At 39.5% G+C, this 24,536-nt stretch overlaps 3 protein-coding genes across 8 annotated transcripts in view; 1 reads left to right on the plus strand and 2 right to left on the minus strand.

Annotated features, from left to right (window-relative positions):
* NEK11 (NIMA related kinase 11) overlaps positions 1-1,635 on the minus strand; it is a 34,597-nt gene extending 32,962 nt beyond the window's left edge. For both annotated transcript variants that reach the window (XM_061997356.1, XM_061997357.1), the window contains exon 1: positions 1,537-1,635. The gene's annotated coding sequence lies outside the window, so the exon portion shown is untranslated. The remainder of the gene's footprint in view (positions 1-1,536) is intronic.
* A 272-nt stretch (positions 1,636-1,907) lies between these two features.
* On the plus strand, positions 1,908-7,281 carry ASTE1 (asteroid homolog 1). The gene is made up of 4 exons (XM_061997355.1): positions 1,908-3,275; positions 5,085-5,295; positions 6,208-6,403; positions 6,687-7,281. The coding sequence occupies exons 1-4, from the start codon at positions 1,974-1,976 to the stop codon at positions 6,970-6,972; spliced, it is 1,995 nt and encodes a 664-aa protein (XP_061853339.1). The 5' UTR covers positions 1,908-1,973; the 3' UTR covers positions 6,973-7,281.
* Positions 7,282-12,169: 4,888 nt separating this feature from the next.
* The window catches only part of ATP2C1 (ATPase secretory pathway Ca2+ transporting 1), a 50,821-nt gene continuing 38,454 nt past the window's right edge, over positions 12,170-24,536 (minus strand). For all 5 annotated transcript variants that reach the window (XM_061997353.1, XM_061997349.1, XM_061997351.1 and 2 more), the window contains 10 exons: positions 24,051-24,221; positions 22,933-23,030; positions 21,194-21,244; positions 20,248-20,414; positions 18,414-18,482; positions 16,633-16,749; positions 15,818-15,965; positions 15,103-15,198; positions 14,133-14,274; positions 12,170-12,995 (listed from right to left, as the gene is read on the minus strand). In XM_061997353.1, coding sequence (XP_061853337.1) covers positions 12,859-12,995; positions 14,133-14,274; positions 15,103-15,198; positions 15,818-15,965; positions 16,633-16,749; positions 18,414-18,482; positions 20,248-20,414; positions 21,194-21,244; positions 22,933-23,030; positions 24,051-24,221 — 1,196 coding nt within the window. In that variant the 3' untranslated portion in view covers positions 12,170-12,858. The remainder of the gene's footprint in view (positions 12,996-14,132; positions 14,275-15,102; positions 15,199-15,817; positions 15,966-16,632; positions 16,750-18,413; positions 18,483-20,247; positions 20,415-21,193; positions 21,245-22,932; positions 23,031-24,050; positions 24,222-24,536) is intronic.

Raw genomic sequence — 24,536 nt, forward strand, 5'->3', positions numbered from 1 at the left:
GATTACTTTATTTAAAGTTCAAGAGCTGTATTTCAGCTGACAGTTCCCCAAGATATGGCACTCTTCCTCACTACATTTTTATACAATGGTACCTGACAGCAAAACTATCTGCATTTCAAGATACGAGTTTCATGACTTTTTGCATATACTGAAGCATAATCTCTACCTGTAATGTGAGTTTGCCCCCATCAATAATTAAGAAGCTGATTTCTCTGCTCTTTCATTTGCCCATCAGATTTCCCCATTTCAGTGAAATCTGAAATCACAACTTCTGTATGATTCACTATTCTCTTCTGCAAATTAGAGCTTTATGACTACCCACAAGCCTAAAAGACTTTCAATAAAGCCCAACTGTTCTAAAAGTTCTTTATTTCTTTCTGCTGTAATAATTCTTTCTTGACCCATTCTTCATACAATCACGGAATTTTGGTTGGAAAAGACCTTTAAGATCAATGAGTCCAATCACTCCACCACCTCCCTGGGAAGCCTGTGCCAGTGTTGAGGCACAACTTGAGCCCATTTCCACTTAATACTTGGGAGAAGAGACTGAGCCCTACCTCACTACAACCTCCTATCAGGTAGTTGTAGAGAACGATCACATCTCCTCTCAGCCTCCACTTTTCAAATTGCACACCCCCAGATGCCTCAGTCACTCCTCATTAGACTTGTGCTCCTGACCCTTCACCAGCTTTGTCGCCCATCTCTGAAAACACTCCAGAACCTCAGTGTCCTTCTTCTTGTGAGGGGCCCAGAACTGAACACAATATTCAAGGTGAGGCCTCACAGTGCTGAGTACAGGGGCACAATCACTTCTTTGGTCCTGCTGGTCACATTGTTTCTGATACAAGCCAGGATGCCATTGGGCTTCTTGGCCGCCTGGGCACACTGCTGGCTCACGTTCAGCCAGCTCTTGATCAACCTCCACCTCTTCCCCTAACCCTTCTTTGCTCACGTAGAGACACCATTTTTCATTTCCTTCAGGTTTCTTTAACAATGGTGAATACACTCTTGATATTTTCTGTCACCAAGATAAGCCTTTCATTGCCAGTCTTGGCTATTTTCCAATTCAATCAAGTTTTCCTTTTATTCCTTAGGAACCCCTGTGCTACAGCAACATTTGCCACCCCAGCCCTTGCAGTACAAACTCCTGAGATTTTATATTTAAACTCCAAACACCCTCAGTATTTAAATGCCTTGATTTTTTTCTCCTGCCAGTGACTTCACCAGCCCACTCCTTTAAGCTTTTTTTGGGAAAAGAAAATTCTTAATTAAAAACAAAACAAAACACCCAACAAATCTTCTGAATGCTGACTCTGTTATTTTCAGCAACATCTTCATAAATCGAGCCAAGTCTGAAGTAACATCATCTCAGTTGATTCTGATTTTACCACGCCCAGAGAAAGGATAACTAAGAAAGGTTTTATTAGTGGCGTCAGACTTACGGATCACGCAAATGTACTCGGCTATCAGGGACATCTCCCTGACACACATTGAGGAAACAGAGATCCCCGAGTAGAACCTCAGAGACGTCATTACCTTATTAACAGGTCAGGTAAGACTCAGAATGTACGCCCCGAGGAACTGGGGGCGAGACACGCCGGCATGAAGCGCCCCGCTCCCCCTCACACGGGTGTGCTCCTTCCTCACTCGCCGGCAGCTCCGCCACCTCCCCACCGCCTTCTGCGCCTCCAGCACCCGGCCTTGCACGGCTCGCCTTGGGATGGCCTGAGGCAAGGGCGCTGCCAGCCCCCGGCGAAAGAGGAGGCGCGCACAGGCTCGTACCTCGCCGGGCCGCGGGAGCCAAGCGGGGCTGCGCGGGGCTGCCCGCTCCGCCGGGCCCGCGTTCGCGGCGCCGTTGCTAGGACACGGCCCGGGCGCACGCGCCCTGAGGGGCAGGGGGCGGGAAGAGGCGTCGGAGCCCTGGTTGGAGGAGCTCGGCCGTCACTCGCTCCGGTGCCGGGCCCGCGGCCGCCATGGGCGTCCAGGGCCTGACGGGCTTCCTGGAAGAGCGCGGAGCGTTCTTCAGCGACCTGCGGCTCAGAGACACCAAGCTGGTCGTCGACGGGAGCAACCTCTACCACTGGCTGTGCTTCGGCTCCGCCGTCGACTTCCGCCGCGGCGGCGACTACGGACTCTTCGCGGCGGCCGTGCGCGACTTCTTCGGCAGCCTGCGGGCCTGCCGCATCGCCCCCTTCGTGGTGCTGGACGGCGGGCGCGACGCCGACGACAGGAAGCTGCGCACGCTGCGGGAGCGCGCCGCCGGGCGGCTGCGGGCAGCCCACGGCCTCTCCCGCGGCGGCGGCGGGTGCCTGGTGCCGGTGCTGACGCGCGACGCCTTCGTGCAGGCGCTGGGCCGCCTCGGCGTGCCCTTCGTGCAGTGCTTCGCCGAGGCCGACCGGGAAGTCGCGGGCCTGGCCAACCGCTGGGGCTGCCCCGTCCTCTCCCTCGACAGCGACTTCTACGTGTTCGACCTGAAGGCCGGCTACTGCCCCCTGAGCCACTTCCAGTGGCAGAGCGTCCGCGCGGGGGACGGGGAGCGGGGCTGCTACGTTCCCGCTCGCTGCTTCTCCGCGGAGAGGCTCTGCAGGCACTTCAGTCACCTCAACAAGAGGCTGCTCCCTCTCTTCGCCGTCCTGAGCGGGAACGACCACATCGACCCGGCGGCCCTGGACGCCTTCTTCAGCAGGGCGCGCCTGGCGTCGGGGAAGGGAGGGAAGAGCGCCCGCCTTCAGGGGCTGCTGCGGTGGCTGGCGCAGTTCGCGGAGCCGGCGGAGGCGGTCGACGGTGTGCTGAAGTACCTGGAGAAACACCGAAGAGAAGAAATAAGGACGCTTCTATGCACGGCCATGGAGGATTACGTTCCATCGGATGAAAATCTGGAGGACTTTTTTAAGAACGGAAAGTACGAGTGCGAGGCTGCCAGGAAAGCTGACTTACCACAGTGGGTGCTCGATGCTTTGGCAAAAGGTAAGCTGGCTCCCTTCACCAGCAATGTCCTGACGCTAAGAAGTACCTTTCTCCCTGTTCAGGTAGAGGACATGGAGAAACCTAGCGCACACAGGGCAGCTTTGCCCATCCGACAAGTTATCTATGGACTGCTTCTGAATGTATCTCAAAATACTGAAGCTGCTTCTCCAAGTAAGCAGACCAACAAGCTGCCGGTTGTATGTGAATTTGACAGACTCCAAAAGACACTTAAGAAAACATTTGTTCAAGCAGCAAGCCTACCCACAGAGTTTTGTGATGATCATTTTGCTTTGGACAAGATAATGGAGGTAAACGGTTGTCAGAGCAGATCACAGTTAACAGTGTTTCATGAGTGACAAAAGAATAGTTGGAACTCATGGTTACCAAATGGGATGCCTAAACAAAGCCATCTCACTAACTAACCACTTACCGCAGAGGTAACTGCAGGCTCTGAGCTTGCCCTGTGAGAGTTGAGAAGCTACAGAGGTTAACTTCTAAGACCTTCTTTCACCCTATATATTCTGTATCATTATAGGAAGGAACTCAGTTTCCTAAAATTTAGAAAAGGGCAATTTAACACTGCAAACTCAATTTATATTTGATCAAGCTACGGATGTTTTGGAGCAGTCTTCTGAAACAGAATCTGACATAAGCATTTTTACTAAAAATCACCATTATTTCATGTATGAATCTTGCAGCTGCCCAGCAATTTTACCTGCTGCAAATAGGCATCCTGCTAAGGTGGAACCTGGCTGCTTGCCACACAGCACAGCAGCTGGAAACCAGCATGTAGTCAAAGGAAAGTTGTACTAGCTTAGTTCCAGTCACCATTAGCATCTCTGTGTATTTTAATTCTAATGATTAAGACTAAGTCTTGCCGTGAATGGTAAGTAATCTCCCATTCCTAAAGTTTTGTAACTGAAGTTTTGTACACAGTAATTTCTGAAACATCTGGAAATACAATCTGTGTCTTCTAATACTGCCTATTTAAGCCCATTCTGACATTCAGATCAACTGTTATCTCTCTGTGTGTGGGCTGAGCTTTATGTTCTTACCACTTGCTGGTGGCTATTTTGCATGAGAATAAAAGTCAATCACTTGTACAGCCATTACATGCTACAGGTAGCTATGGATCCAAGGTTCTACTACAGGTTATTGTTACAGGCCTTTTAAGTAAGTAATACGCAAACACTTGAGTTTTGAAAAGCCATATTTTGGGTTTTAATTAATGACACCTTAATTTGGTCTTGGTATGTATGTCGTTTTGGTAATGAATTTGAGCTGCTGTTTTAGCAACTCTCCTTGATAAATAGGTAGGAATTACCAATTCAACAGAAGGTTAAAAGAAGAAAGGTTATTCTGCATTTGAAGTACTTTAGGTAAAATTGAGGCAAAATTATTTCAGTTCATCTACTGGGGGGATATCTCCCTAGGAATAGGCAAAAACATCCCAGTCGAGGTTCATAAAGCATTCAACTTGCAGCTGAACAGACTACTGTGATTCTGCTGCATGCAGGAGCTTAATGGATAAAGTTTGTAACTTCACTTCTTACAAGTTAAGTAGCACAGCAAAGAGGAAACATGCTAGGAATTGGTATGTTGCAGGTGAAAAATGCAAGCTTCACACTCGTGATTACAGGCAAGCATGTTTTCAACAGATCAAGAACAGACAGCATCATTATATCTCACAAAGCTATCGTCTAAGAGGCACAAAATACATTTTATATATATATATATATATGTATTTGCCATACCAAAGTAACTTTAATGCTTTACAGTTACGGGATTTTCCAAGTCAACTTTTGCCTAGGAGTTTAAGTCACCTGATTTGAAGATGATGCTGAAACCTCTTGAAGTGTAACCTCTGTCAAAGATTTCTTTCATCCTCCTACCTAACATTTAGCTGTGTGGTTTTTAAAGCTTAAATAGTACTTAATATTTCCTGTTCAGAGTATCTATGAAACTTAGGTAATTAATGAAATAATAAATAATTACCTCTTAGCTGATCAAAAACCATGAAGTACTAGCTAGTTTAAACACAAGCTTATTTGCCTTTCGGAAGATTATGCCAGCAGATAAAAGTCTCTTACCTTTATCAGTTTTGAACTGATTTTCAGGTGCCCATGTCACGCCGCCAGATGCTTTTGCTGGAGACTCTAGGAGTGAAAATGAGTTTCCTGGAACCTGTCCCCAGTCACTTACAACTCCCTGTTGCTGTAACCTGTTACTGGATACGCTGTTCAGAACCAGAAGTTAAGTTGCATCAGTTAAAGGCTTTACTTCTAATGATAGTATCTGGAGAACTGGAAAGGATAACAAATGATCCAGGTATGTCTGTAAAGAAAACAATTTTATGTGTTCAAGTACTATGAAAGTCTAGTTAGGAAATTAGTATTTCCTTATTTATGGCGAGTTGTCCAAATTCAGGTGAATTAGCATTGATTTACACTGTATCCTCAGGTGTCACATTGTTTGCCTGGGTACAGAGCAGAAAAACAGTGCTAGCCATCAATTTAAAATTTTACATAGGTAAAACAGTGCTTTGCCACCATGTAAAACATTCATTTGTATTTATAAATTTGTTCTTTAGGACTGAAAGAGTAATGTAGTGATAAAAGTTACAAAATGTAAGCTTAACATACTCCTGCATCAAAAGAGCTACTATTGATGCATTCCAATAACTCTTTTTTTTAATGAGTTTTTCTAAAATCATCTGTACTTAAAACTGCTGAGTTGCACAGGCATGGCACCCTCTGTGTGCCTGTGCACTGGGAGAACTTGAAAGTACCAGATTGTCCCAGGGATTGTTTCAGTAATGTTTACACCTGTTAGAGATAGGGTGGCATTTCCTCTGGGAGCCCTTCATGAGATGGTAAAGATGACACATACCAGGGTTATAGGGTCTTTAATTCTAGTTTATAGGAATGGGACCAATGTGGTTGGCACCTGCTTCCCAAGTGAAGTGAGTGAGGTGGACCTTATTGGAATTGATCCACCCACAGAACAGAGCAGGCAAATTACCTAACAAATGGAATTCCCAATTTCACTATTTCAGATTCTCCTGGATATTCGTACTTGTAATTTTATGTCTTAAAGTTCAGTTTGAGACATTTTAAAACGTTACTAATGCCTCTTGGAATGGAACTGGATATTTCAAGACCTCCATACATTGCAGATAGCTCATTTAATATTCACAGCAGAACATATATTTGCTATGAATTTTTTTCATTTATAACCTAGATGCTGCAGTTCTATGTGCTGAAGATGACAGTATTGCATGGAAGGAGTTTCTAAAATGGAATGAAAACAAACTGCAAAATGATGGCTTTGATTTAGATGCTGCACACAGTTTTTGCCAGTGGCAGTGCTGTCTTCAGATGGGATTGTATCTCGACCAGCTACTAGGCACTCCTCTCTCTGAGCCAGACCTCAGTAGGTAAGGATGTTTGAGAGATCTGCTTTCCACACAAGCCCTTGATGGAATGTATTACCAGGTTTTATTTTCTGTGTCAAACTCTTTTGGCCAGTTTTCCCTCTGTTTGAACTCCATTCTTTAAATATATTAATATGGAGAAAAACACCGTTTAGAACAAGTATCCCTGAGACTCCCTGTTGGATACTGGATGTAGCCAAGATCCATTTTTTCTTTAACCAGCACATTTCTGCACCTGTCCTGAAGAGGTACGATTCTAAATGAGTTCTCTCTTTCCTTTGAGCAGGCTTTACAGTGGAACACTTGTGCATAGGCTGTATCAAGAGCTTAAATCAACACCTGCAGTGGAAAATCTGTTTAGTTTATCTCCAAAAATGACTCAGCTTTACCAGGTGTTGCTAAATACAGTGGAGTCAACTGTATCTCCAGAATTCTTTCAGAACATGACCAAGACCAAATCCAAGTCCTGCAAAAAGAAGAAAACATCTAATAAGGAAAAAAAGTGTGCTATATCAGAAAGTCAGCATTTATGCACTGTTAATAGGTTTGCATTACTTGGAGTCGATGACTGAAACCATTACTCCAAGAGTAAGTTTTAATGCCATGCTGATGGAAGAAGTTATATGAAAATATATGACTGTATTGGAATTTGCTGTTCCAAAGAGTCTCCTTCTCTGGAGACATTAAAAACCCACCTGGATGAGTTCCTGTGTGACCTACTCTAGGTGGTCCTGCTCTGGCAGGGGGTTGGGCTAGATGATCTTTCGAGGTCCCTTCCAACCCTTGAGAGTCTGTGATTCTGTGATCAATTCTTGCTTCAGGGAAGTTTATTTACTTCTTTTTTTTGTAAATAACACTCATAAACAAGGTGCTGTATAAAAGCTGTGGTGTTTTCTTGTTCTTTAAAGGTGTAATTGAAAACAAGAGCAAAGGTTTTCAGCATTCCAGAGCTGGACTGGTGAAGAGGAATTCTTTTACTGAATATTTATAGTTGTCTGTCCCTCCATCTCCCTGAGCACTTCTCATTTCTAAAAAAAAAAATCTGACTTTTAAGTTTGGATGCGAGGAACCCAGTGATTACAGTCTTACAGGTCAGATTAAAATGGAAATTGACATGTTTAAAAATATTGCTGAATCAGTCTTTACAGGTAGAGGAGTATTTGTACTTGTGGGGAGAGCCAGCTCTGCACAGTAAATTGTGCTTGCAGTATCAGAGGTACTGAATTACAGTAAGAGAGCAACTTCAGCTGGGTTTGTGAGTTAAAGCTTACAGGAACACACAAAACTGTCACATGGTAGCAAGTTTCCACAGGTTTGCTGATTCAAAGTAATTGTGTACAAGAAACTGTTGAAGTAACTGGATTGTAAGAGATTAGAATTAATTGTGAAAAATCAGGATGAATTAAGACTTGCTAAAGCTGAACAGCTTTTGAGTACTGAGCCCACAAACTTCAGGGTGACAAAGCAGTGGGAGAATTATGCAAAGCAGTGGAATAAAGGGAACTGTTAAGAAGGGAGCTGATGACACAGATAATGAGAGGATTATTATATCTGCATGAATCAAACTGTGACTTCAGAGGTAAGCAAGAAACTGGCTTCTGAGATAACGACAGAAACCAGGTGAAGACAGAGAAAGGAACAAGATGACCCCAGACTCAATTATTATGATTGGACTGAGCACAGGGGGGATGGGGAACTTAGTTTGTCAGAGTATAACCACCCACAGCATTGCTGGGTTTGGGAGCTCCACTAGAGGCTAAGATTAGTTCCAGCTGCACCTAGACACCTCTTACAGGAGTTTAGAAAACAAAGGGGTCCTTTCCAAACCTCACCACTCAGCTGGAGAAGCCCCACTGGAAACTCCAACACTGCTCTAATTCGAGTTCACCTTGTTTCTCTCGTGGCTACAAGTAAAATTAGAAACCTGTTGGACTTGCCCCCTGTACACCATGTTACTTGACAAACATCCACATAGTAACACTGAAGACAATTTCTCCTCTTACATCATCAGTGTATCTCATTGCCTTGTGTTAGCCAACTTTCCAACAAAATAGGTCAAGTTACATAAATTTTCTTACAAAAATGTTGGTTTTCCAGTGTCTTCCCTCTGTGAAATATAAGTACTACACTTCAGTTTTTGACTCTTCAAGAATCCATATACCTATTCTTACATTCAGGGAAAAAAAAAAAAAAAAATCAATGTCCACCTTTAATCATAAAGGTTTTGCCTATTGCTTACCAGAATTCAACCCTGATTCCTGCATCGTCGTGTGCTCAGGTTTCAGTCCTGGCTGTGTCAGCTGACAACTGTCCACATGGAAGTTACTCACTAGATCTCATGACTTACAGGCAGGACCTCTGATATCATACAACTCAGTCTTGATACTGACAGAACATGTTCAAATGAGAAAAGATTTATAACATCTATTTCATTCATAAGAAAATGATTTTTGAGATGGCTGGCGGTTGCAATAGTGAGTATTTGTTCCAGTACAAAATCTGCTGAACCACCAGCAGATGGCACCTAAGCTCAACCCTACTCCAAGTTACTGAAACTTCACGACCCATTTTTAAACAGACTTATATTTGCAGCAGAGTCATATTTCCATCACTTTAAAGCTGAAAAGGATCATTTTTTTCTTTACTAACTAAAAATTCAATCCTCAGCCATCCAAATCATTCTCTGATCCATTATGATCCCACATTTCATTTTACAAGCTTGTGGTTCCTAATGGATTTTTTTAATCATCAGGAACAGTCACATTTAAAATAAGCCTTACATATCAAAATACAGGCATGTTAGTGCTGTGAGATGAGTGATCATAATTTACTTTGAATCCCATATTGGAAAACTGCTGGCAAACATAAATTCTTGGGACTTGTTGAGAAGCAGTATCTTCAATTAGTCCCAGAAGACTAAGATGAACTCAAATATTCCCCTTTCAGATAAAAACACTGCTATGATCACATGGCATCTGGAGAATACCTTTGGGAGTATTGACCCAATGACTAAGATTTACTCTACTAGAAATGTGTTCTCAATGCAGAATTCAGCTGTCCTGTGTCACTGCTAAAATCAGATACACCTTATTGCAAACACCAATCCTGTACACTGACAAAAATCATTACTTTTTCTAGGGTTAAAATGCAGCACTCAAATCAAGTGTTTCAGTTTTCCTTTCACGTTGCTACATATTAGATCATCTTCATAGGAAAAATAAAACATAAAGGGTATTTCCTTCCCAAGTCTGAAAGGTTCTCCATTCCATACTTAAGAGCAACTAAATGCCTTGGTAGCTCTCTATTTTCACCCCACATGACATTTGGTTCAATTGCTCTGGAGAAAAATCTCTCAAAACCTCCTGTTAGGTGGTAAAGATCAGGAGTGGAGCCAATTCAGAAAGTGAGGTGTGCTCACTAGGCAGTAACACTTCCCATCTAAGCCAACAAACTGGTGTTCACCTCCTGCACCTACCTGGATTTGTGGGACTCCAAGATCAAGACTCCAAGCACAAAATCCCATGGAAAAATATCAACAAGAAGACTTACTATGTGAAAGGTATAGTTGCTGTACTTGCTCAAACCCCAAGCTTGCTCAACAGATTCTTCATCACCATGTTCTGTCAGTTTCTGCCATCTTTACTGAAGAATACCAATTGTTTTATTAGTAAGTGTTCTGAAACTGTATTGAAATACTGAACACACTGTAACAGCACTAAACAACGACAGCCCCACTTGCCAAAGATCATAGAACGGTAGCGTTGGAAGGGATCTTTAGAGATCTAGTCCACCTCCCCTGCAGAAGCAGGGTCACCTAGATCAGGTCGCATAGGAACATGTCCAAGTCTTGAAGACCTCCAAGGAAGGAGCCTCCACAGCCCCTCTGGGCAGCCTGTGCCAGGGCTCCCTCACCTCAATAGGGAAATAGTTTTTTCTTATATTTAAGTGGAACTTTTTGTGTTCCAGCTTCATCCCATTACCCCTTGTCCTGTTGCTAGACACAATAGAAAAAAAGGGATGTCCCAACCTCCTGACACCCTTTAGATATTTGTAAATGAGAGGAGATCTTATTAACAATCTCCTCTTCTCCAAACAGCCCCAGTTCCCGCAGCCTTTTCTCATATGAAAGATGTTCCATTCCCCTGATTATCTTGGTGGCCCTGCACTGGACTCTCTCCAGCACTTCCCTGTCCCTCCTGAGCTGAGGAGCACAGAACTGGACACAGGACTCCACATGAGGCCTCACCAGGGCAGAGTAGGGTGGGAGAAGAATCTCCCTTGACCTGCTGGCCCCACTCTTCTTGATGCATCCCAGGATGCCATTGGCCTTGTTGGCCACGAGGGCACATCGCTGGTTCATGGTTAGTTTATTATCAACCAGGCCTCCCAGGTCTCTCTCTGCAGAGCTGCTCTCCAGCAGTTCGACTCCCAGCCTGTCCTGGTGCATGGGGTTGTTCCTTCCCAGATGCAGGACTCTGCACTTGTCCTTGTTGAACCTCATGAGGTTCCTCTCTGCCCAAAGACGTAGTTGTCTTTCTTCCTCAACAGGAGGAATGCTGACAAGTCTGTTCAACTGCTGAAAGGCAGAACTGCTGGAAGTGAAACGTTTGCTTGAAGACATGAGAGCATTTCTTTAAAAAGGCATCTTGTTTGGGCCCTACCAGCTCAGTAGCTCACATAACACCCTGCAGGAAGAGACCAGGGACATATGCTGCACACTTTGCCTTTACACTGTGAGGTCTCCAGCACACCAAGAATACAAGTAATATGAGCATATTGAGCAGGTTCAAGATCAGCCAGAATAATAAATGAATTACAATTGTAAAGCAGACTCAGTGGTGCTCTCATGTCCTGTCTGTAGCCCCACTTCTTGATCAGGTCTGGGAACGTCCAGAGGGGAAAAAAAACCCCACAAAACAAAAACCACAACACAATTAAAATAATGTCTTATGAGATAAATTAATACAGCACTTTCCAAACTACCTTGTTTTACATGAACTCCTCAGATTGTGAGAGTGGCAGCCACCAAGGTAAGTGTAGAAATATCCCAGTGCCTGTTTACAACAACTCCTCATAAACAGAGAGTATGACCATTGTGATAGCACAGCCCTGAGCCAACACCAACGCTATGCTTTTGGGCTACAGCATGAAAAGACGTATAGCCACACGTTTTCAAGCAAAACAGATGCCATTACACCTCCAACTCCCCCTAGAGATCTTAGGCATCCTCTTTTCAAATTCCCTAGGTGATTGTTCCTTTCATTTCCTCAAGGGATGAGAAGCCCTCCTGCTCTGATGAGAAGATACCAATGACAACAGCTGCAAGGCTATTTTAAGGAAGAATACCATTTCCAATTAGTATCACAGTACTCAGACATCATTATGTATTTAAAAACAAGACACAAATAGATTACAATGCTTTTCTACCTACAAAAAGTAATTCATTCTGTAGGTTAAAATTTTAAGTAACATTACCAGTAAAAAGTTTATTTTTGTGATTGAGGGGAAGGAAAACAAAACTTTGAAAGAGAGGTGGGAGTTTTGCCATGAGAGGGAAGATAAGTGCATTCGTTTTCTAATCCAAAACACTACAAATCATCTCCATTAACAGCACTGTCTTATAATCATTCAGGTGCTCTAACAGTCATAAGCTGAAGTAAATATGGAACAAGACATGAAACAAAGCTGTTATCTATTAAAATTCTATCAAAACAAGCATGCTAATCTGGTGTCGATGCCAAGTTCTTTTAAAACAAAGAGACAACACAGTTTTAAGAAAAGCAAACATTTACTTCAAATTGCAGTATAGGCTTTTCAATCACAGAAAAAGAAAAGAAAAACAGTGATCCGACAGCGGTCACATCCTGTGCAAAAAAACCAACTCGGGATACAAAAAAAACCTGTAGCACAAGGTACTTGAGCCGCTTACACATTGCAGGATAAAGTAAATAAATACAGTAGCTAGAATATGGCACTCTTGTGACAGACTCTAAACCCAGTGGAATGCCTCTGAAACATTTTTTTATCCTTGTATTAGTAGCAAAGTCCCACCACCGTGAAAGTAAGATAGTACAATGTTTTAAATAAAACCAAACTAAAATATTTATATCTAAGAGAAGGATTTTACACAGTTATATCAAGTGCAGAAAATGGGACTTGGGCTTAGATCTTTCTTTAAATTAACCTCCCCCCCTACACACAAAATCCCATTCAAATTCAAAAGTAAATTTATGTTTGAGGAAAAACGTTACCAAAGTTGCATAATGTCATTTATTACTCCCATAGCTGGAAGTTAAATTCTAAACAGTCTTGAAACACTACTGTTCATCCTTAGCCGGTGAAACAAAGGACTTGTCAAAAGCCCTCAGGATTTCTTTATTCTCCAAATATTGTTTTGCTTTGTCCTACACCTTTCAACAGCAATCCCGAAGTTTGCAAACAAAAGAATGCAATATGCATCATACATCAAGAAAAGACGAAGTTGATGAAGAAGAACTTCCACGTTTCTGGATTTTTTCCTTGCTTCTTTCAAACTTCTTTATGACCTCAGTCACTATGCACACAGAGGAAGTGAGTCCCAGAAGAAACAGCAAGTCTGGAAAGAGATGATTAGCCTTTTTTAAAGATATTGTTTAAGACTGAGGGCAGACTTAACAAAAGAACAAGGTAAGACTTTCGTATTGCCTCCCAATCATTGGGTAACTTCAGGAAAAATGAAGCAAGAACCAGTTTTTGTAGGACCAGAGACTAACATGCATAGTCTATGCACAAATCATAAAGCATGGGCATGGTATTTCAAACTTTTGAACTATTTCCTAACCCTGTTTGTAATAACACCTATGACAACAAAGAACACTAAGTAACATAGAATCATAGAATCAAAGAATGGTAGGGTTGGAAGGGAGCTTTAGAGATCATCTAGTCCAACCCCCCTGCAGAAGCAGGGTCACCTAGATCAGGTCACATAGGAACATGTCCAGGTGGATCTTGAAGACCTCCAAGGAAGGAGCCTCCACAACCCCTCTGGGCAGCTTGTGCCAGGGCTCCCTCACCTCAACAGTGAAATAGTTTTTTCTTATGTTTAAGTGGAACTTTTTGTGTTCCAGCTTCATCCCATTACCCCTTGTCCTGTTGCTAGATACAACAGAAAAAGGGGTGTCTCAACATAATTAACTTCAGACTGAAAAAATATTCCCATCATCAGAAATGACACTACAATGAAAAGAATTACTATAAACATCCATTTCATTACATTTATCTTAAAAAACACAGAAAAAACACAGAAGAATCAAATGTAGTTCTAATCAGGTCAACAGCATTACGTAGCTACAGCTTCTTCAAATCCTTATATCTGTTTATCCAATGACAACGCAGTTGATTATTTAACACAGGCTCATGATTTCTGCATAAGGTGTTTATATTTAGAGAAGAAACTTGCTATATAGCAAGATTAATAGAGCTTAAAAACTTCAATAAACACTATCCTTTATTTTTGCCTACATCAAAACTTATATTAAACAACCCAATATATATAAGCACATGAGAAATTTCAGGCTGCAGTGATCAGTTGTAGACCATATGAATTTAAATCCTAGCTCCTGAAGAAAACAACATAACTTTTCTTCCTCTTAAAAAAAAGAGCCAGAAAATGCTCTTATAATAGAACCATCAGCTAATGCAAATTTACAAATGAATCCTTAATGTACAATTTTGAAAAGGGAACTGTTCTTACCCAAGACACTCAGGCTCTCTGTTTGGAAAACCTTCTGAAGCGGAGGAAAGTAAATGACCAGTAACTGCCCCATAATAGATCCAAGGACAGCATAGCAGAACATTTTGTTACTGCAAAGTCCAATTTCAAACACAGATTTTGCCTGTGTAAAATAAACATTACACTGAAGATGTAATCTTAGTTATCTTGATAAGAAAACATTCATAAATACAATTTACTTTTCATCCAGACTTTTAGAAAAACATAGAAAATTACTGTCGACCTTTTAGATAATCCAGAAAAAGATCTTGAACAAGCTAACTGCATTTTCTCTCTGGTAAACAGAGTACAAATGTTGTCTTCATAGTCAATGACTTGTACTTTGAGCTCACTTTTCTGCAAGTACAGTGCATTAAACGGTACCCTCTACAACAGAAGGAAGGGTTTTTGTTGACCCTGACAATTCACATCAGAAAACAGACTTGAGATTGGAGTACACGTGGTAATGTACAATAGCAATAGAATTTTCCCTAACTAGCACAAAATTTCAGACTTGTTTCCTTAAAACAAAAATACAGACAGAAACAACAGTTTACAAATTTTTCCTTGAATTACAGGTTCAGGATTACAAAACAAAGTAGTTCAGGTCTTTGAGAAGTTTCAGATTCCAGTAAGTATGCTGAGCTGACATGAGTTTTCAGGAAAATATACCCAACCAAGCATATACAGCAATAAAAAAGCCCACCACACTTCAGCTTTCAATTTCCTTGCTTCTGTCACAATAGGAATGTTACTGTCAGCTCTGCATCACAAACAAATTAAGGAAAATAATACTCACCTGTCATTTAAGAAGTCCTACCTAGTAAATATGTGAAACTCTGAAGCTTAAGCAGAAGTAAATATGCAGGAAAACATTTGAAGCAAAGCCAGTAGGATTCTCCCTCAAAGAAAACTCTGCTTACTGTGTAAACTGACAAAATGTATCACTTACCTGAGACCTGGAACTCAAAGCATTGAACATATCAAAAAATACAAAACAGGTGAAAGTCATGGTTGTGTCTCGAGGTGTTATTACATTGTCTCTTAACTGCCAACAAAGAAAATGAAATGGCTTTAGCATGCTTCAAACCCTCCACAACTAAACAACCTTATTACAATAATTCAAGTTCTACTGGCTAGTAAATGAAAGCAAAAGCAACTTGTTTGCCCCAGCCCGATTTCATGAATCACAGAGGAAAAAGTAGTGCACTTGTAACTTATAACAATTTGTAATTCCAAGCTGTGATTAAATAAAGCCCGTTGACAAACATTTACACAAGCACACGGCATAGCAAGAATTCTGCGATGCACTACCAAAAGTTCAAACAACATTTCTTCTCTACTGGGAAATGGCTGTTTCATAGCAGTCTGGCTAGAAGATTTGCACAATTACTTTCTAAGGGTCAAAGTTTCCCAAGGAGATTTGGGAACCTGGAAAAATCTGTGTTAAAATAGAGATTAGAATATAAAGCTCTATTCCTCATTTCAACAATTACTTTGAAAATCTTCCTCTCTGATCTGCTATCTGAATGGATCGTTAAATAAGCACAGACTAAACTTGCAACTAAATGCATATGAATTCTGAATTTCAACTGCTGGTATAAAAATATTCTTTTACATTAGTTTGTACTTAAGTTCTGTACATAAGTTCTGTACTTATGCCATACCTCTCTCCAGAAGACAAAGAGTGTCCCACATACGATGATTATTGATGAAACCAGTATTTTAACTATCAGGTTTTTGGTCAGAATGCTGTCCTTCAAATTCCTTGGAGGTTTCTGAATAACATCTTTATCCACAGGCTCCACACCAAGACTTACAATTAAAAGAATATCTTACATTTTTATCATCATAAAAATAATTCATTGCTTCTAAGTTAAAGACCAGATTTTCTGAGTTGAAATAAAGATTTTAGTCACCTCTCTACACAGCGTTGTCTCACTCAAATAAGCACATGGATATTTTCACTTTCAGGGAACAGTTCTGTGTATTAGTAACAGGTAGTATTCTAACACTGCAGCTAGAGAGTCCATAAATACAAAACATCAGACAGTGCCAAAATTAGCAGATGTTAACTTCAGAGAAAGGTGCAATATCAGTTATATTCTGCATTTCTAGCACTGTGATCAACCTAGCTAAGGAGTTTACTCATAGTTCCTTTCAGCCTCTCCTTCCACCATCTACCTGCTCAGAGGGTCAGAGGAAGTGTACCCAGAGGGAAGCCAGAATATTGCAGGCAAGTTCCATATCTGTGGATCTTTAGGTATCCATGCTTCCCTCATAATTATCATTAGATACTGAAGAAAATCAAAAGGAGTGAACATACAACTGTACTGCAAACATTGGAATTCATAGAAAAAGTCTGCTATTTCAGGAATATTTCACTGAGGTTTAACACTTCAGAGAGTCTCCCTTACAAGCATTTTCCTTGCTGAAATAAAAGGACTACAGACCTATAATGGAATTTAAAGTAATTAGTTACCTTTGAGCTGGGGGTCCATCCATAATGATATTGATCCACAAGATCTGCATGGCATTGAGAGGATTAGGAAAGTTCATTAATGTAGCCAGTGAGATTAAAGTCAGTGCTGCTATACTCCTGTTGAAAGAATCCATTTTTACAACTGTCAGCACGGAGCATTTGTGAAGATTCACTGATAACTGCTTTGTAATCAACACTGCTTAAGACTAGATACAGATTTTGACAGTGTGAATCGTGACTGACGTAAACCTAGCTTTAAAGGTAGAGCACAAATTCATCGACAATACTCATCTCCACACACTCTGTATTTAAAACAGCATTGTTTAGGCAATAAAGAGACAGTCAATTTGGATTTTTAAAACCTCTCAAACTTTAACACTTCAGAGTTACTACTCACCTTCACCTAACAGATTTTTCATTAAGGAATTGTGTCCTATACTTTTATTGTTCCAGAAGCAGAACTACGAAACAAGGTTTTGAAAACCAAACTGGTTTAACACATTTGATGTAAACACAACCACTCTGTGCACCTGTCACTAGCTGGACTAATTAATCAAAGTAAGGTACTACTCAAGCTCCCAAAAATATCTAGAGCACCCTCATTATTAGCAAGATGAAAAACACTAGGCAAAAGGCTGAAAACAGATTAGCTGGCTGGAAGCTTGGTATTAGAAACCTCTCTAAATAAGTATGTGCTAATTGCTTTCAGTGGAAGATTAAGTGGTTTCATAACCAAGGAGAGGGCAAGGCTTACAATCATTCCAAATTTAGTGTATTACTGAACTGTATTATGCTATCCCTGCAAAGAGGGACAGGAGAAAAAAAGAAGGGTAACTCATTCATCATAAACCTGAGGCTACAATTCCCAAAGCCAAAAGGCAAGCACACTTTCCTAGAATATCTATGCTAAGCTACTCTACAGAAGCAGATTTCTCATCTTCTATCAATGATGGACACCATTCAGGACTGAACATATATGACACTTCCTACCATTTAAATGCAAGTTTTAAGAGGCTGGTGTTCTCTGGGTTTTGTTGCATTGTGGACTTTTGGTGGGGATGGGGGGGAGCACTACTTGGGGAGTATTTGGCATTTGTTGGAGTTCCAGGTGTTTTTGTGAGGCTTGTTGGTTTTTTTCAAGTTTCTGCAATTTTATTCTACCACTCTGAAATGCCATGAAAGCTTAAAAAAAGTGCCTGAAGAGCATGGAAAAGCAACATGTTCCTGAATCCAGATTCATTGAGATAAACTCACATTTTTTTTTTAAATTAAGGCTTAATGAACTCTTGTCTTCTTATCTTAGATGCACATAATACAAATTAGCACAGGGATCCTTAAAGGCAAGAAAAGGAAGTCAGCTTCACAGACCAACTCATTCCATAAATATCCAGTATATGGATTTCAGAGAAACTGATCTCCTGTTTGTCTTCGTCCATTTGATATAAGTGTTCTGGTTGAGAAGGAAATGTCTACCAACTTCTCCTTTAAACAAGGGCCCAAAAGGTAGCTATGCTGTTTCTCTCCATCCTCTCAGTTACTAACTTTCCACATCTTACCAGGAAGAACTGTGACAAAGTTAGATGGCTAATAGATTGCACTACTATCTAGTTCTTTAAAAATTAAACAAGCCATCAAATACTGAAAATTCCAAAGCATAGCACATCAGCATCTACATGAAATGTACACATTCACATGAATTTATGCAGCATCTGCTTCAAGCTGCTTTGATTCATTCATAATGTAGTTACAACCTTCTGATATTGGCAACTTTTCAAACTTACGTGCTCAGTTGAAATCTAACAAAATTCTTTATGTTATTATAAATTCCTTTACCCTCTTCAATTGCAGACCTGCAATTAAAAATGAAGATTCTATCACCATACAAATGAGACTACTGCCAATAAAAGCTTAAAACAAACCAAAAAAGCTATTACTTTAAGCAGGAACTCAAATGTCAACAAGTGGAGCTGATGTTCTTATAACTTTGGCAGTCAAGTTTTTCATCTCGACTATGAGATTGATTGCAAGAGCTATTTTTCCAGTTACTTTCAAAATGAAAGGTCAACCATACAATCTCCTCCTTGTTCAAGATTCACCATCATCCTCGGTGAGCCATTCTGATTCATGTTAGGCAATTGCAAAAAAAAAAAACCCCAAACATGCCAATAAACACAAAACACACACTTTTACAAACCCACAGAAATATAGTACAAATTCAGAAGACAATGTATTCTTACTGTACCAGAATGAAAAGTGTATAGACCATCTTCTCAACTTCTAGCATGTGTCACAACTTATCTGTCACATTATTGCAATTAGTGGTGAGACAGTTTTTTCCAACACCTAAATCAAGTCTACTCTGCTGCAAATAAAATGGATTTCTTTCTTCCATTCTCCCCACAGCCAAGAACAAAATTAATCAACATTTCATCTTAAAAGTCACAAAAGCAAATTTTAAAGGAGTTAAAGACACACAGCTTATGGAAGCTCATACATTTTTCTTCCCGTAGTATTCACCACTCTTCTCACTCTGCTTTTGTGAACTTCCCTGATGAAGCCAGCAAAAGACTGGTGAGCAAGACTCACCAAGCCCAAGTAAAGTTAAGTGCTTACCAGAGATGTCCTTCCTATGTACTCTTCTGAATATCTTAAAATGACCCCCTTGTCTCGTTTTTGCACAACAGCTCATTGCCATTGGCTGAATTAGTATGGAGACATTTTAACTCTCAGATCATCCTCTGACATACTCCTAGCTAGGGAGATTTTCTAACAGTGTACGTCTACATTTGACTTCTTCACAAGGGTTAAGGAACACACTCAAGCTGAAGTGTTCCAAGCTTGATGTATAATTTTGAAATGAAGATTATCTCACTAGACAGCAGTCCAACTCTGCCAACAACCACCACCTTCAAAAGTCAGATGGATTATATTCTAAGTGAATTTAGCTCTCTTTGAAATACATCAAATGAAAAAAAAAAGAAGATAAAGTAACAAATATCTGATTACCAGAAGTTGGTAACTTATTTTCACCTGTGATATTTAAATAGCATATATTCCTTTCCTTTTCTGAAACACTCACCACATTTAGAGTTGAAAACACAGCACTCTAAAATTTTTAAGTCTTGACAGGAGTACTCTCATTTTTAGCTGAGATTTATACTTCTGAAGTAAGAAATTAAGTAAAAGGTGAATCCTACTGACAGATAACAATTTCACTGCAGTTATGTTTCCAAATATACTATGACCACAATTCTAGTTGTAGAAGTAAAAATACAGGTTAATTTTTTTCATAGCACATACATGGACAACATGCTTTGTTACTTACATTTGATCTATATACCAGACCAAAGCAACAAAAGGTCTAAATATGTAAATACATTCTTACATTATTATCAACATACATAAAAAGACAGAACTACTTAGTAGCCCCTCGTACTGCTGTGCTTCCAGCTCTTTAAGAGGATAATACAGGTAATCACCATAACAATTATTCTTCTTACTTGGTGGAGAACTTATTAGCAGCTCCCACTTACAAGTTCAGATAATTTCTTTTCAAGCCAGGCAACATTTCATTAAAGCTATATAGCACAAGGTAAGTATAAAAATGCCACCTACATTATTGTCTGAAAATCATCATCCACGAGGATCATATCTGCTGCCTCTTTACAAACATCCGTTCCTGTTTGTCCCATTGCTACACCAATATCTGCAGCCTTCAGAGCAACAGCATCATTCACTCCATCTCCCGTCATAGCTACTACTGCACCAATATTTTGCAGGGACTAAAGAAAGAGAAAAGAGCTTAGATCTGAGATTGAAATATTCTATCCTATAAAATCATTCTACATACAAGGTATGTAGAATAATTTCTTGTAAATATAATCTAAAATCCTAAAAAAATGCAGCCGTTTGTGCTTTGATAATTTTTTATACAACATTTCAGGTTAAACTTCAGTTCATATATTCAGACAGCCTAAATTTTAAAGCTAGGGTATATAAAAGCTGCCTTTAAGTAAAAAATTCTAGAGAAAGAAGATACTGTATTTACATTTTAATGTTACTGCCCTCTTAGAACTGTCAGTATATTCTAATTGTCTCAGTGTGTGATTTCCTTCTCCTTACTGTTCCTTTTCCGACTATTCCAGTTGTTACACTGAGTACGTCTCTCTCTTCTACCTTTTTTGTTAACTTCTCAATGGAAGCATTACCTCAGACATGGCTTGAAATTCATGCCCTTTTATCTTGTTCTGACAAGTATCAGAAAGATGGGGTTTTTTTCCAAGTTCCTAGTCAACTCAACTGCAAAATGATACACAATCTCAATCAACCCCCAACTCCCTACATAGAAGAAAGTATGATGTTGCCTACCAGCAGTTACCTACCTCTCTTGTGAACACTATACAGTTTTCTAGGCAATATTTTTAAATATAATTCATTTAAAAACCAAAAAAGAATAATTTCTGATTCAATCTTGACACATTTTAACACTTAATTTAAATAAAGGCACCACAAACAGTATCCATAGCAACAGTCCAGCATTTGAGCCTCTAGTAAGACGTACCTTTATAATTTTCAATTTATGTCGAGGACTGGCCCTATAAAATACTGCAACCTGTTAAAATGAAGAAGTGAAAATTTGAGAAACATAAAGAATTGCACTGGAATCTATAAAGTTAGAGGATAACATCTAAGGCCAACTACATATACTCTTGTTAGCCCTAAAGTTGAAGCATCAGTGAGCAAGTTGTTTGGCACAGTGAAATCATTAAGTCCAGAAAAGATTCAAAGTATATGCTGGTAAACAAAGCTAGTGCTCCTCATTTCAAGATAGAACACACACTTTGAAAACCTCCTGAAATCATGAAGCAACTGAGCATATAAATATGAAGCATATTTATAAAGGCTTGCTGCTGCCTTTGCTGACTAAATTCATGCAGGCGATTGCCACACTCTCGTGACTTTTTCCCATGTACTTTTCTCATGTCAGCACTAGTGGTGAGCTACTCCACACATTTCAGTTTTACTGCTTTATGTAGTCTGTTACTAAGAGATTGAAGTTTTAAAGCTAATTAATAAAGATTCAAGCTTAGAAGGAATTATTACTTTTCAGAATTGTTTTTGTCTTGGTCTTTTCTGCAATTTGAAGTTGAGCATGTGGAATTTATTTTTCAATAAACTCTCTACTGTTGCCATTCATATCTATTTTTCCTTTTTAAGAACCTGGGTAGGAAGTCAGACTTAGCAACAGTCACTTTAGATTGTACACAGTTATCAATCTTATTGGCTGATTTTAATTAACTCCTAATAAGATTTTAAGTAAATGTCTAGAAAACAAATTGGATCTCAAATTGAAAATGCACAAAGTTAATTTGTTGCTATTTCAGTTATTTCAGGTGCACAGCCCTTAAGAACACGTATTATCAAATAACCCAAAAATTACTATTTGCCCCACAAGTCTAAGTTTTTTTTTCTGAGTCACCAGGGAAAGACACAAGGATGAAATGCACATTTCTTGATTGTAAATATTGACATTTGGCTTGCTCACTTCAGGCTCAAACATGCTGTAGTCTTACTTTGCAGTTTTTTTGCCAACAGGGCAACATTTTGATACATAAATTTTGCAATATAGCCAAGTCTGAATCTCAATTGCATTTGATTATGCATTAACATTTACACCTTTGACATTGGATAATACATTCAGTTATTAAGTGGTAACTTAATAAAGAGATCCTTTAAAAATTCTCAACCAGTGACCTCAGAGTGATTGAAAAAATAATGAAAAGATACAGACAGCTCCTCTTATGAATTACACAAAAGCATGGACTCTCTGAATATGCAAATGCTAAGGTTATATACATGCTGAGCTGAGAAATAAAATGGTCTAACAATATGAAAACAAAGGGATGATGCTCACGGAGAGGTGGCAAAATGAAAGTTCCAACGCAAGTATTGAAAGGTAAAAAAACCTGAATTGTTAAAATAAACAGGAGAAATAAACTCACTAAAAAGACAACCACGTGAGATGAAACAAATAAGATTGCATGTGGTCATACATCAAGCCAGAATTCATGTGGTCACATGAAACTTTAAAAGGTCAAACCAAAATAACTGTTTGATCTGAGAGAGCTTCTGTGTTTCTGTACTAAAGCCCCTGGTAATTTACTGTATCACTTCCATTAGAAGCATGTTACTTGCATCTCAAAGGTTACATTTTGGTGTTCCACAGGAAAAAAAAAAAAAGATTTCTCAATGTAAAATATATCCTTCACTGCATTTCAGTATTAGTGTATCAAAACCAACCTTTGGTGTTATTTGAGAAAGCTGCTGAATATCCAGATCATCTATTTCTTCTCCAGAGATTGCCTGGGAATTTTTGGAGTACAGTCCTAGTCGACTAGCTGGAAATAAATAATTAAAAAGGTATTACAATAACTTACTTTTTATAAACTTTGAGTTATCACTTTTTTTTTTAAATGTCCTATTTTCTGTAGCATTTCAGATTTCAAATGCCTAGAGCAGAACACCTCAACACCTTATCGATTTGGTATGATAGTATAAATTATCTGAACCTGAATTTAAAAAATGGCCACATGCTACAAAGTCTATTCTAATCAGATATTTATTTCCCTAGGCTTTTTAAGTCTAAAGGTCTTTATTTCATTGTGTCAGGTGCCATATAAATAAGAGTTCAGTCCTCTATAAAGAATGTACAGTTCAAAAACAGCATGACAAGAAACACAATAACAAGAGAGAAAATGAAAAATTACATGGAGGAAACACAAGAGAATAAAAACAACTTTGAGAAAGTAGTGCTAGTTTAGGGGGTATTTTGCATGCACCCACTCAACTTTTTTTCATCATCCTGTAGGTAAAGAATTCATGTGCTGTCTAAAGTACTTGTATTTTATTGTAAAAAGAAGTTAAGTAATTTGTTTAAATATTTATTAATAGTACTTAGTTACATGGACAAAACTGAATTGGATAGTACTGAAGTGTCATATCCAAATAGTCATTGTCACTAGCTACTTTAGTTTCTCCCTGTTGCCATAAGACAGGCATCCAAAGCTAAGGGTAGGAAGGATGGTGGTGGAGGTGGAAGAACAAGAATCAGAAGTCAAGTATATCTTACAATAATATACAGTAAGGAAACATATTTTCTTGAAAAACAAGTCACATATGAGCCAAATTAAAAAAAAAAAAAAAAAAAAAGCAACCTAGAGCTTAAGCTGAAACCAAAGCATGACTTTAGGCCAGGGTGTTGGGTTTTTTCCCTCCTAAATCCCCCCTGGGCCATACGCTAAACCCAATATACGGTACTCACAAATGTTAGAGACTTAATATACAAACTTCACACCATTAGCTAGGCACTGTCAAAACAGAAAACAAGTGAAATATTAAAGGAAGGGGACTGTTCATACCAATGGCAACTGCAGTCTCCTGTGAATCTCCAGTAATCATTTTAATTGCAACTCCTGATGTGATAAGTGTAGTAACAGCCTCTTTTACACCAGTTCGCGGAGGGTCAATTATTCCCACAAGCCCCAGGAAAGTCAGTTGTCCTAACTCAGGACCAGAAGCTAAGGCCAGAACTTTTAGAAGACAAAGAAAAAAAATATGTTAAGATTTGAAAGTAACATTTAATTTACATTTTAAATCCAGCATAAAGCCAAGAGCAGGAAATGCAATTTTCTTGGTTTTAAATCTTGGTAGCAACGTGTGTTATCTTGAGTCTTCAGAAGAGCCTACTTACGTATTCTCCTAAAAAGTAATCACTTTATCAAACATATGTATTCCAGTTATCTTAAAGATAACTTTCCTATTTGTTCTCAGATGAAAGTGTTTATACTTCCATGGTGTGGAAAGAGAACAGCATCTAGCTTTGTGGTTTCTCTGTACACGCACGG

The sequence above is a fragment of the Colius striatus genome, chromosome 5 (assembly GCF_028858725.1).
Source record: "Colius striatus isolate bColStr4 chromosome 5, bColStr4.1.hap1, whole genome shotgun sequence".
NCBI lineage: Eukaryota > Metazoa > Chordata > Aves > Coliiformes > Coliidae > Colius > Colius striatus.